Source organism: Ochotona princeps, chromosome 16 (genome assembly GCF_030435755.1).
Source record: "Ochotona princeps isolate mOchPri1 chromosome 16, mOchPri1.hap1, whole genome shotgun sequence".
Taxonomy (NCBI): Eukaryota; Metazoa; Chordata; class Mammalia; order Lagomorpha; family Ochotonidae; genus Ochotona; species Ochotona princeps.
Genome location: NC_080847.1, coordinates 56,023,097 through 56,035,558, shown reverse-complemented (window position 1 = coordinate 56,035,558; position 12,462 = coordinate 56,023,097). Strand labels below are relative to the sequence as shown.

Here is a 12,462-nt window from a genome sequence, read left to right as displayed (position 1 = left end):
TTTGGAATCGCCCTTGGCTCCACTGTAACTGGTTTGTAGAATGCAGCAACAAAGATAGAAGCCGACCGGGCTGTCAGTCCTTCCCTGAGGCTCCCACGCGGTCCATTTGTGCATTTCGTTCACTAGATTGGGATAATACGCTGATAGCAGATGGAAGATCTGTCTCTCTGTAACTCTGCCTTTCAAAGAATTAAAAAAACGCAGAACTTGTGTGATGTTGAATTATGGGAAGCTTTGGCTTTCCAGGCTGTCAGTTCCACCTTGCAAATGTGGGATGTGACTTCATATCCTACAATACGAAGTGCACTAAATGGCAACTTGGGCTTGCAGTCACACATTTCATAGATCTTGAACATTCGCAGAGACTGCCACACTCATGTCGGTTAGTACGACAATTGGAAACCACTGGTAGGCTCGCACTGTCACAACAGCGTAGCATAAGCAGTGTCTTTGTTGGTACTGCCTAAAACTTTGCTTAATGTGCTGAGAAGGTTCAGTGTGTTTCACATAGATACTAAATAGTAAATTCAACATATTATAATACTGTGAACTGATGCCCTCCAAAGAAAAATTTGCTTCTGGAACTGGAGCATCCTGAATAAGTCCAAAATGAAATCAAGTGCATGGCTTTCTTTTAAAATTTATTTATTAGTATTGATAAGGTAGATCTACAGAGGGAAGGAGAGACAGAGAGAGAAGTCTTGTATCCACTGGATCACTCCCCAAGGTGGCTGCAATGGCCAGAGCCGAGTCAATGCAGAAGAGCCAATCCGAAGAAGGAGTCCAGTCTCCCACACGGGTGCAGGATCCCAAGGTGTTGGCCCATGCTCTACCGCTTTCCCAGGCCACGAGCAGTGAAAGCAGGAAGGGAAGTGGGGCAGCCAGGATATGAACCGGTGCCCATATGGGATCCAGGCACATGCAGGCTGAGGATTTAGTCATGAACCAGGCTGAAGCACACAGCTGTAGAGGTTTTCGATACACGTGCTGAGTTGTGTACAAGCAGCATGTCAGTGGTTGTTTTGTTTTTGAGGCAGTTTGGCAGCACCTCCTAAAGGTGAATCTGACCCAGCAAACACTGTCATGGACACCGTTGCCCAACAGGAATTCATGGTGATACGTCAGAACTAATTTCCTCAGTTAGCTGGTGGCACGTTGCTTGCTCACCCCAGCTGTGAAACACATCTTCCTCTCGGAACAAATGATTAAAATCATTGCTTGGCATGGTGACATTCAGTTCTGTGCCTCAAAAGAAGGAAAATTCTCATACCAAAGTGTGTTTTTCCAGTCAAATTTCAGAGTGTGTTCTATGTGATCCCATTTCTATAAAGAACCAGAGAGGTGCAAGAAACCACCGTCTGCCATAGGAAGCCGACCCCTCCTGCCTCATCGCTGGGAGAACCAGACAGGTGCAAGTGACCCAGATGTCACGCGCCAGGATCCGTCTCAGTGTCTTGGGAGACTTGGAGGAGTGTGTGGGGGGCAACCAGGGTGCGTTGCCTTGTTACTGAAAGCTGCTTGCCCAGCTGCGCTCGTGTGAGAAATTCTTGGGATTCGCGCGTGAATTTTGAAACACATTAGCAAATGGAAGTCACGTTTAGATGATAAACAGCTTAGTAGGCATTGTGTGCAAGTTAAGCCACCATTTGCAACACTGAATCCCATATTGGAGTGCTAGTTTGAGTATATGCTATTTCATTTTCTTTTTTTTTTTTTTATTACGTTGCATTATGTGACACAGTTTTATAGGTACTGGGATTCCCCCCCCCCGCCCAAACCCTCCCCCCATGGTGGATTCCTCCACCCTGCTACATTGCCACAGTTCAAGTTCAGTTGAGATTCTTTCATTGCAAGCATATACCAAACAGAGTCCAGCATCTTATTGTCCAGATAAGTTCAACGGCTTCTTGAGGAGGCCATCTCTGGTCTGAAGGTAGAGCCGGTAGAGTGTCATCCTGATCAATTAAAAGTCCCAACATAACATCAGCAACAATTTATAATGTTATGGAATTAGTGGACAGAGTATTGAGTAACCAATATGTTAAAAAAATACAAGTTCTGAACCACATGAGGTTGAGATAATATTGCATTTTACAGGTACTATTTTTCATATTGACATCATTTCATCTTAAATTAAGGCAAACATGTGGTATCTAACCTTTTGAGATTGGCTCATTTCCCTTAGCATTATGGTTTCCAGTTGGGCCCATTTGGCCACAAAGAACAGCCCCAAGATGGAAAAAGATCTAACCAGCAAGATACCATTCAAAATAACAGAGAAAAGTATGAAGTATCTGGGAATAAATCTAACCAAAAATGTAGGAGACCTATTTGAAGAAAACTACAAACTACTTAAAAAAGAAATTGAACAAGACCTGAAAAGATAGAGTAACATCTCATGCTCCTGGATAGGTAAAATCAATATCATTAAAATGTCTATACTGCCAAAAGCAATATATTCATTCAACGCAATCCCAATCAAATTGCCCAAAATTCTTCATGGAACTGGAAACAATGATTCAAAGGTTCATCTGGAAACACAAGAAACCACGAATAGCTAGAATCATCCTGAAGAACAGGAAGTTAGCAGGGGGAAATCACAGTTCCAGACCTCTGGACATACTATAGGGCAGTGGTTATCAAAACAGCTTGGTACTGGCACAAAGATAGAGAGGAAGATCAATGGAGCAGAATAGAAACACCAGAAGGAAACCCACACAGATACAGCCAAATAATCTTTGACAAAAAGACAAACGACAATCCAGGCAAATGGGAAGGTCTGTTCAATAAATGCTGTTGGGACAACTGGTTAACAGCCTGCAGAAACAAAAAGATAGATCCACATCTCTCACCATACACTAAGATCAGATCTACATGGATAAAAGACCTAAACCTACATCCAGAAACCTTCAAACTTTTGGAAGAAAATGTTGGAAATACCCTGCAAGATCTAGGGGTAGGTCCTGACTTCCTAAAAAGGACACCAAAAGCAATAGAAATCAAGACCAGAATAAACAAATGGGACCTCATCAAACTAAGAAGCATCTGTACAGCAAGGGAAACAATCAACAAAGTAAAAAAGCAACCCACAGAATGGGAGAAGATCTTCGTGCACTACGTAGGTGATAGAGGGCTAATCTCCAGAATATACAAAGAACTACGAAACCAAAATGCCAAAACAAGCCACTCAAGAAATGGGCATGGGAAATGGGCAGACATTTCACAAAGGAACAAACCCAAATGGCAAATAAACATATGAAAAAATTCTCAAGTTCCCTGGCAATAAGGGAAATCCAAATTAAAACATCAATGAGGTACCACCTGACGCCAGTAAGACTGGCCCACATGAATAAAAACACCAACAGCACTTGCTGGCGAGGTTGCAGGGAAAAGGGAACCCTACTCCACTGCTGGTGGGGCTGCAGACTGGTACAGCCTCTATGGAAATCAGTATGGAGAACATTCAAACAACTCAAAATCAACATACCGTATGATCCAGCAATAGCACTCCTAGGAATATATCCAAAACACCTGTTTCATGAGAAACGAACATGCACCCCTATGTTCATAGCAGCACAATCAGTAATTGCAAAAACATGGAAGCAACCAAAATGCCCATCAGCAGAATGGATAAGAAAGCTATGGTTCATCTACTCCATGGAATACTACTCAGCTATTAAAAAAAACAAAATACAGTGTTACTTTTTCAAAGGAAAAGATGAAGTTACTAGCTAGCTGCTTTTTGTGAATTATGCTATAATTTCTAGGTCACAATATTGAAAGACTAAATATGCATCAAACCACTCAAAGGAAAAATGTAAAATCTTGGAAACAGATTTGTGAGACATTTTCTGTTATCTTCTGCAGAATTCCATTTTCTTGAAAGTGTGATTTCTTGTGGTTGCAGAGTTCTACATTTTTACTTTCGTCTGATGGCTGTCTCACTGTTGGTTTGGAGCAAGCTGGACAGGACTACGGATTCAGGGCTCTTGTTGCCTCCCCACCCTCCGACTGCTACGTTACTTCTTTCCCAAAACTATGCTTTAAAGATACCGCTTCTACCACTTGCTCAGGGCTTTCTTCTCTTGCAGTTTGACTGGTATTGATGCGAAAGGAGGCATTTATCCTTAATAAATCTGACTTTGCTCACTGGAAAAAAAATTTCCTGTACATCAAACACTAGGTAACTTTGTTCAGATATTGCTGCCCAGAGATATAGCCAAAGTGAGAAAACCAAAAGCAGGCCAATAAAAGATGTATTGCATATACTTTAAGAAGATTAGCCAACTAGAAGAACACTAAACTAGAAAACAAAATAGATTTGCGGTTAAAGTTTGTCTTTGCTGTGGCTTGCATCAGGTTTTTTTTGTTTATTTTTGTAAAGGTTTATTTTATTTTTATTACAAAGTCAGATAGGAGGAGAGATAGAGAGGAAGTGGAGCTGCCAGGATTAGAACCAGCGACCATATGGGATCCCGGTGCATTCAAGGCGAGGACCTTAGCCACTAGGCCACTGCGCCGGGCCCTGCATCAGTTTTAATATAAAACTTACATTTTGCGTACTTTGGTTTGCAGGGATTGCTTGACGGATAATAAGCCCTGATAAACACATCTTTGCATGAGTGTGGACAAAGGTGCTCTCTTGTCAAATGGCTGTGGATCATGGTCATCCCGGTACGGGGATCTGACCACATAAGCAGAGCATTCGAAGGATGTTAAGACTCACGAGTCCCACAGACAGCGGTGGGTTTTCTGTTACTCGTCCAGGCCCAGCAGAGCCTGGACACGTTGGGGTTGCTTCTCATCAGCAGGAAGGGGCTGATTGTAGGGAAACACCCAGAAACAATGGCAGCCCCGTTCACCAGGACTGTGCCGGGGTCATGCAGGAGGCCTAGGAAAGCCTGGAAAATGCAGGAGAGGACGTAGAGATAGACGAAGGCACTCACCAGCAGCAGGATGCTGGTAGTCGCTCTGGTCGCTGGGGAGACGTTGGTACTGCGGATGTGTCTCACCTGCTGTTGGTGCCTGTGTAGGACAAAGACCATGTAGCTGCTGGCCCAGAGCATGAGCCCCAAACACACCACATCGGGGCACATCAGCAGGGATGTGTGCAGTGAGTCTGTGTCTTTGTTGTGACGCACAGCAGAGCAGTATCCAAAATCTTTCAAGTTTGTGGTGTTCGTGTTCCTGGATTTTGCAGTTTGATGTAGAGGGAAAAGAACATTTACAAGCAAGGACAGGAGCCAGTTCAGGTAGATGAAGGACCCAGCACACCTGAGAGCTTTGGCTTTGAGCTGTGACCTCGTGGAGAGCCAGGGGCTGATGGCGATTGCCTGGAGGATGCTCAGGAGACAGGTGCTGCCAATTGACACACCCCTGCCCACACGGGAAGCGTAGAACAAAAGTTTGCATTCAATGTCGCTAAAGGAACCTTTCAACTCAAAAGCTACCGTTGTGTTGGGCACAGATCTACCGAAGACATGTAAAAGGTTAGCAACAATCAAATGCCTAAGGATCAAGTAGGTGGACTGTAATTTGTGCCCCTTGAAGGGAAGGGACACCAGGTAGAGAAGAGAGAGATTGCCCACACTCCCCACTACCGTCTGCAACAGGAAGATGAGCCCTACGGCCACGTCACCGGCTGCCATCCTGTTGAGTTCCAACTCTGAGTCAGAAGCCCCTGCATGGATCACAGAAATTCCCAAGGATGTGTTTGTTATGCAGCAATGTTGAATCAGTGTTCTCTCAGTAGGAGGATACCAACAGCCGAATGCATCATTCTTGGCCTGTACGTTGCATAGATTCCTGCTGTGCAGTTTGTAGTCCAGGTGAATTCGTCACTCTGCTATGAGGAAAGAACCGCTGTGACTTCAGTCCGTACACGGAGCGCTCTTAGGCACAGAGACGTTCAGAGCGGTCAACATTCCTGCTACGATTAGGTGTACAGTGGTGTCTGGGAACTGGCTACGTGACCCATGTGATGGCACAACCACCCACTTCCCTACAGACACAGTTGGCTGGATCAATCAGACCTGCGTTGACCTTTACTTATAGACATTCTCGTTGTCTCGTGTGGCGTTTTATGGTTTTGGATGTAGCGAAGGGTCTGTTTTAGGCCCATGTCAGTTGAGAGGAGGTTTAGTCGTAGCAAGCAGGTGAGATGAATCTGCCACCTGTTGTCACAAAGTTAGGACCCAACAATCGAGGTCACCTTCACTAATTACAGAAAGGCTCCTTTGGGTCCGGTCACTGTATGTGTAGGAAATGTGAAGTTGACCCCATCCAGCAGCACAGAAAGCTGTGAATTTCAGATGATTATGCGTGCCTTACAAGAGCCGAGTGCAATGAGAGAGGACTTCAGGTCATCCACAGGAATCGAATTAAAGCTGAAGAAGGTTTACTCCATAAACATTTGACTCCCACCTTTTTTCATCACGCCTTACCTTCTGAAGAGAACTCACCTTGTGAGGATACAGCGTTTGTGAGCGGTATTGAAACAGGAGCCTTGAACGAATCATTGGATAAGTGTACATTTAAAACTGAAATAGAAGATGTAGATTACCAGTATATTTTATATGCTATATAGGATGCAGACTTACAATTTTTAATTCAAGGCAGAATGTTTTCATTAAAACCTAACTTGTTCAACATGTTTAGAATAGTTTTCAGTTGAAAGTCAAGTTGAGCAGAGCATAGACAGGCTTCCCGTAGAACTCCTGTGTATAAAATGCTCTCCACCATCCAATTCCCATCTTAGAAAGACGTTTTCTCAGCGAGGAAAACGTTTTGAAATAGATGAGAACCAGAGCATGTAGAATCTCACCGATGCTGCCAAGAGCCCGTAATTCCCCCGGGAGCCTGGGCACACTCTGCTTGGCAGGCTGGCAGGGAGAAATAGCCACCCCATCCCACAGCTGCTGGCTTCATTGTTCTGTGGATCCCCAAGTTGCAAATCCTTTCCTTGCCATTCACAGCAATGGAAGGACTTCTGTAGCTCCCTCCTACTCCTGGCTGTGAGACGATCAGCTACAAAGCACCATCTAGGCTGTCCCACCTAGGGCGCTCCAGGCTGACCGAGTTTAGAGCCACTGCCTTAAGCATCTTCACCATCAGGTCCTCTTATCCTTTGGAATAGATAGCAGCCTCATGCTTAGCAAGGATCCCATTGAATTAGGGTCCAGCAGGGACTGAGCAGGGTCAAGGACACCCCTCCACACACACACTTACCCCCCATTCCTCTTTCACAGCTCAGTCTATGCTCAGGGATGTTGTCTCCTCCCTGTGTGGATTCTGGACTCAGGTGTATGAGGCCAGGAGCTCTCTGATCCATCACCACCCAGACTCCGGTGGGATGGCCATCAGCAGCCCCTGCTCTCAGAGTGCAGCAAGGAATACTGCCTGTTTGCTGGGTGTTGGGTTCAGAGGGCTGGTCTCTATGAGCAGTCAGCAGGCACGAGGGAGGGTGCCTGTCCCTGAGACATGATTTGGGGCTCTGGGACCTCAACTGTTACACAGCAATTATCCTTTCAGCTACTGAGGCAGGTGTGCACGTTTATGAGACTGATATTTTCGGGAAAACTCTTCCCACTTTGCAATAATAATCAATTACCAGTACTCCCAAGCAGGTCTCCACAGCCCAGTAGTCTGTTGTGGAAGGCTTAGTTTTCTGTCATCTCTGGAAACAGAAGTAATGCTCGGGTCTCATGTGGGGCTGGTTAGGGGAAGCAGCAGATAATGAGCTTTGAAGAACTGATAGCAGGGAGCTCAAAGGTCTAGTCTTGTCTTTTGTAAATGGCTTGCCTCCCTTACATCTGGTTCCTCCCTCAACTTTCACCGAATGGCACTGTCTTTTAAAACACTGGTTAAGGAACGTAGAGACACAAAATGCCGAAGAAAGTAAGTGAATGGAAGCCCATCTTGATAATTTACATCCAAAAATGAACAGGTGCATTTGCATAGCTCAGATCCAATCCACTGCAACTCTCACCGTTCAAAGCCAATCAGCTGGAAATGTCTGCCGGAAGTTCTAGTTTACCATTGTTGATCCATGTCTACCGCAAGGAAACATGTAGCAAGATTCATAGGAGATTCGGAAGGCAGTCACCGGGCCAGTGCGAGCTCAGGCAGTCACCGGGCCAGTGCGAGCTCAGGCAGTGACCGGGCCAGTGCGAGCTCAGGCAGTGACCGGGCCAGTGCGAGCTCAGGCAGTCACCGGGCCAGTGCGAGCTCAGGCAGTCACCGGGCCAGTGCGAGCTCAGGCAGTCACCGGGCCAGTGCGAGCTCAGGCAGTCACCGGGCCAGTGCGAGCTCAGGCAGTCACCGGGCCAGTGCGAGCTCAGGCAGTCACCGGGCCAGTGCGAGCTCAGGCAGTCACCGGGCCAGTGCGAGCTCAGAGGGCTGCTCTGCCCAGTAACCATTCTTGCAACCATCACATGTGATTGATACTGAAGACTAAGCAATCAAACGACTATTGAAGAAATCCACATCTGATTGTTTTGATTCTCAGTGAATATTTGTTCCTTTGCTAATTAGTTAATGGACTACATTCTGAAATTTTTCTGGACTTCCCTACTGATTCACAAACCTATCCATGTTTACTCACCAAGCACTCTCGTGTCAACGCAGGCATTAGAATTAAAATCCTGCACCACCAAAAGTGCATCAGCCACAGCCTCATTCAACCGGAAGTGCGCAGTGACTCACGTGTGCAGGCAGTGAGATCTGACGCATCGACAGACGCACATACACCGAGTTGAACACACCAGCGTATATGCAATCTCCACAAATGCTCGTTGGCAGCTAAGTTCATAAGCGCTGGTGTCATTTGCTTACAGAAAAAATCTGCGCTGCGGGCAGGGTTGTGAGTGGCCTTGGGCAGTGAGGGGGTGCGGGAGGGAGGAAGGGGGGAATCGCTGATCCCATACGCGTCCCTTTCCCAGGGTGGGCACATGTGGGCCGGAGGGCCCTCGGCTCTTTCACTGTAGACACAAAGACAAAAATCACACTGTCATAAAGTCAAACAGTTGCCTTGTGCGTGTGTGTTGATGACACTGAGGTACAAAAGCCTGTTTGTCTCCCCATTTCTGATGTCACATGTAGAGATCTTGTCATTGTATGAAGATTAACAGGAAGATCTGCTCACAGCTCTGTAGTCACTCATTCAGTGCACACTCACGATTAATGCAGAGCTCAAGAATCACTACTCACGTGTTCATCAGTGCTGTATTGGCATGCAGTTAAACCCACAATGTGCTGTCTTGCCAAAATTTTTTTCCATTTCATTTTATTTTATCATTCTATGATATAGTTCCACAGACCCTGGGATTTTCCTTGTCTCCTCCTCGCCTCACTGAATTCCCTTATTACTATAGCATAGCTCTTCATAAACAGTCACATGTTCATCTTTGCGGGCATGGACAATGGCAGAGAGTCCAGCATCCTATTGTCAAGATACAGCTAATAGTTTTGTTAGTCGTTCATCTTTGATCTGGAAGTTGAGATGCACACTGTGCTGCCTCCTCATATCTGGACATGATAGTCTCCATTACACAGTCACCACACACACCCCCGTTAAATGAAAAGCCACAATACAAAAACAGTAGAAAGAAAAATAGAAATTTACAGAATCAAGATGGTGGCAAAGAGTGCAGACATGTTTAAGATGGAGGATTATTAGGTTAAAGAACAGAGCAGATTACAGAGAGATAGGGGTCAGGAAATCAACAGGGAGGTACCTGGACAACCTCTGGACAGAGAAGAGGTGATGATGGCCAAGTGCTGTTACAAGGAAAAAACCCACCAGCCACCAGTGAATGGTGATCCAGACTCCAGCAACAACCAGGGATCCAGGCCAGTCCTTGAGGCAGCCGGGTGGGAGCTCGGGAGGTGAAGGCAGGCTGGAACTAGCCAATCCTGCCAAACACTTTGGCCCAGCAATGAAGGAAAAGGGAGTTGTGGACTCCGCAGGGCAGACTGGTGGTGAGTCAGAGCAAACAGCACAGGGATCAGACGCAGGAGTGGTCACGTATCCAGCTCGGCACACCCGGCTGATCCCATGAGGACAGCGCCGGATTCGTGTCCTGCAGGATCGGTGTGGTTTCCCAGATTGGAAAGCCAATGGCCCCGGCTCTCCAGCCGTGCTCCAGTGGGCGCCATCTTGTGTGTTTAGACAAGATCAGTGCTGCCGGTAAACTAGTTATCTGGGACAGTTGGTGTCTTCCTAACCCAGGACACTGATTGAACATAAGAATTGACTTGTAGGCCTGTAGGTAAACATCTTAAAAAACTACACTAAGGAGAAAAATACACCAAATAGGATTGCAGTGTCAAAAGTTAAGAGACTGAGGCACAATGAATGTTACTGAGGACTCCTCAGTAAAGGAACAAAAGCCTCCACCACCCGCAGAGTTAATCGAGGAAGACGTTGAAAAAATGGGGGACGCAGAATTCAGAAAAATTGTAAGGCTTCTGACCAAGAATAAGAAACACATAATACAAGAGTTCAAAGAATTTAAAGAATTTGTTACACAGGAAATGAATCCAATGAAAGCTGACATTTCAGAAGTTCATACAGTGGAGCAAATTAAAGTACAGTGGGGAGTAAAAAATTGAAGCAGAAGAATCAGAATTGGAAGATATTTCCTGTCATCAGGCGAAACAAAGCTGGAAGCAGAGCTAGGCCAAGCTAAAAAAAGTATCCAGGAATTAAAAGATACAATTAAAAGACCCAACATAAAAAATATGGGCGTTCCAGAAGGCGCAGAAAGAGCAACTGGGATTAAAGGTGTATTCTGTGAAATACACAAAAACTTGCCTGAAATAAAGAATTGAGCAACATCCAGGAGGGGCATAGGACTCCCAACAGGGTTGACAAAAAGCAACCTTCACCAAGACACATCGTCAAGCTCTCCTCAGTTGAACATAAAGAAAAAATCCTTAAATGTGCATGTGATGAAAGTCAAGTGACCTGTAGAGGAGCCCCAGTCACAGCTGACCTCAGGCAAGAGCACATTGTGGGTTTAACTGCATGCTGCTGGGTTCAAGGACCTCAGTCGACACCCAGAAACCATCAAACCGTTAAAGGAAAACAGGAAGCACACTCCAAGATATAGGAACAGGGAAAGACTTCTCAGAAGAGATGCCCAAAGCAAAGGCAGTCAAAGCCAAAATGAACAAATGGTCTACATCAAACTAACAAGCTTCTGTACAGAGAAACGATGAACGAAGTGAACAAGCAACCAACAGAATGGGGGAAATTTTTTGCACACTACACAAATGATAGGGGACTAATATCCAGGATTTACAAAGAGCTTCAGAAACCCAGGGACATAAAGAAAACAACCCTGTGAAAAAATGGGCAAAGGAAATGGACATTTTTCAAAAGAACAGATTCAAATGGCTAACAGACATAGAAAGATGCTCGGGCTCCCCAGCCACCAGAGAGAAATGAAAACCACGTTGAGGTACCACTTAACTCCAGTGAGACTGGTCTACATTCAGAACTCAACACCTGCTGGCGTGGATGTGGTGAGAAAGGCACCCTCCCTCACTGCTGGTGGGAGTGTAGGCTAGTACAACCACTGTGGACATCAGTATGGCGAGTGCTTGGAAAATTGCAAGTAAACCTGCCGTAGAACCCAGCTATCCCACTCGTAGGATTATACCCAATAGAAATGAAATCTGCATACGAGGAGGGGAATATGTAATCCTGTATCTGCAGCAGCACAATCTACAATAGCAAAGACATGGACACAATCCAGATGTGCATCCAGAGTGGTTAAAAGAAGCTGGTACATCTCCATGGAATATTATTCAGCTATTAAGAAGAATGAAATACCATTTGTCAAAGTTCAGGGTCTGGCACTGCAGCCTAGCAGCTGAAGTCCTTGCCTTGCCCGCACCTGGATTCCATATGGGTGCCAGTTCTAATCCTGGTGGCCCTGCTGCCCATCCAGCTCAAGGATGGCCCAGAGCCTTGGGACCCTGCACCCACGTGGAAGACCTGGAAGAAGCTCCTAGCTTTGAATCGGCTCAGCTCTGGCCATTGTGGCCACTTGGAGTGAATCAGTGAATGGAAGATCTTCCTTGGTTCGCTTCTGTGTATCTGACTTTCCGGTTTTTAAGAAAGTCAAAGCTCAGGTTTCTCTCCCTCTTTCACATTTATTTAGGACTTGGTGATTACAGTGGCTCCAGTGCCTAATCCGTGATCATGTTCCACCTCAAGATCGAGTCAAAACAGCTACAAAGTCTTTGTCATGGAGGCTGATGTGGCTTCAGGGTCTAGGGATTAGATGTGCACAGTCGGAGGAGGCTTTGTTCTGTAGTTCTGTCCTGGGCCACTACACTAAGCCCTGGGTGTGACCACGGGTGTTATCCCTGTGTTATACACACCTGTTAGTACCCTCCGTGAATACACCATCTCTTGCAAGGTCTCATTGACACTCAGTTTGTACCTCCCTAAGA

At 45.8% G+C, this 12,462-nt stretch overlaps 1 protein-coding gene across 1 annotated transcript; it reads right to left on the bottom strand.

Moving 5' to 3' along the window:
• Positions 1 to 4,715: 4,715 nt before the first annotated feature.
• LOC101518256 (vomeronasal type-1 receptor 4-like) lies at positions 4,716 to 5,648 on the bottom strand. Its single transcript, XM_004597126.2, has one exon. It carries the CDS (start codon positions 5,646 to 5,648, stop codon positions 4,716 to 4,718), a length of 933 nt encoding a protein of 310 aa, XP_004597183.2.
• Between the last annotated feature and the right edge of the window lie 6,814 nt (positions 5,649 to 12,462).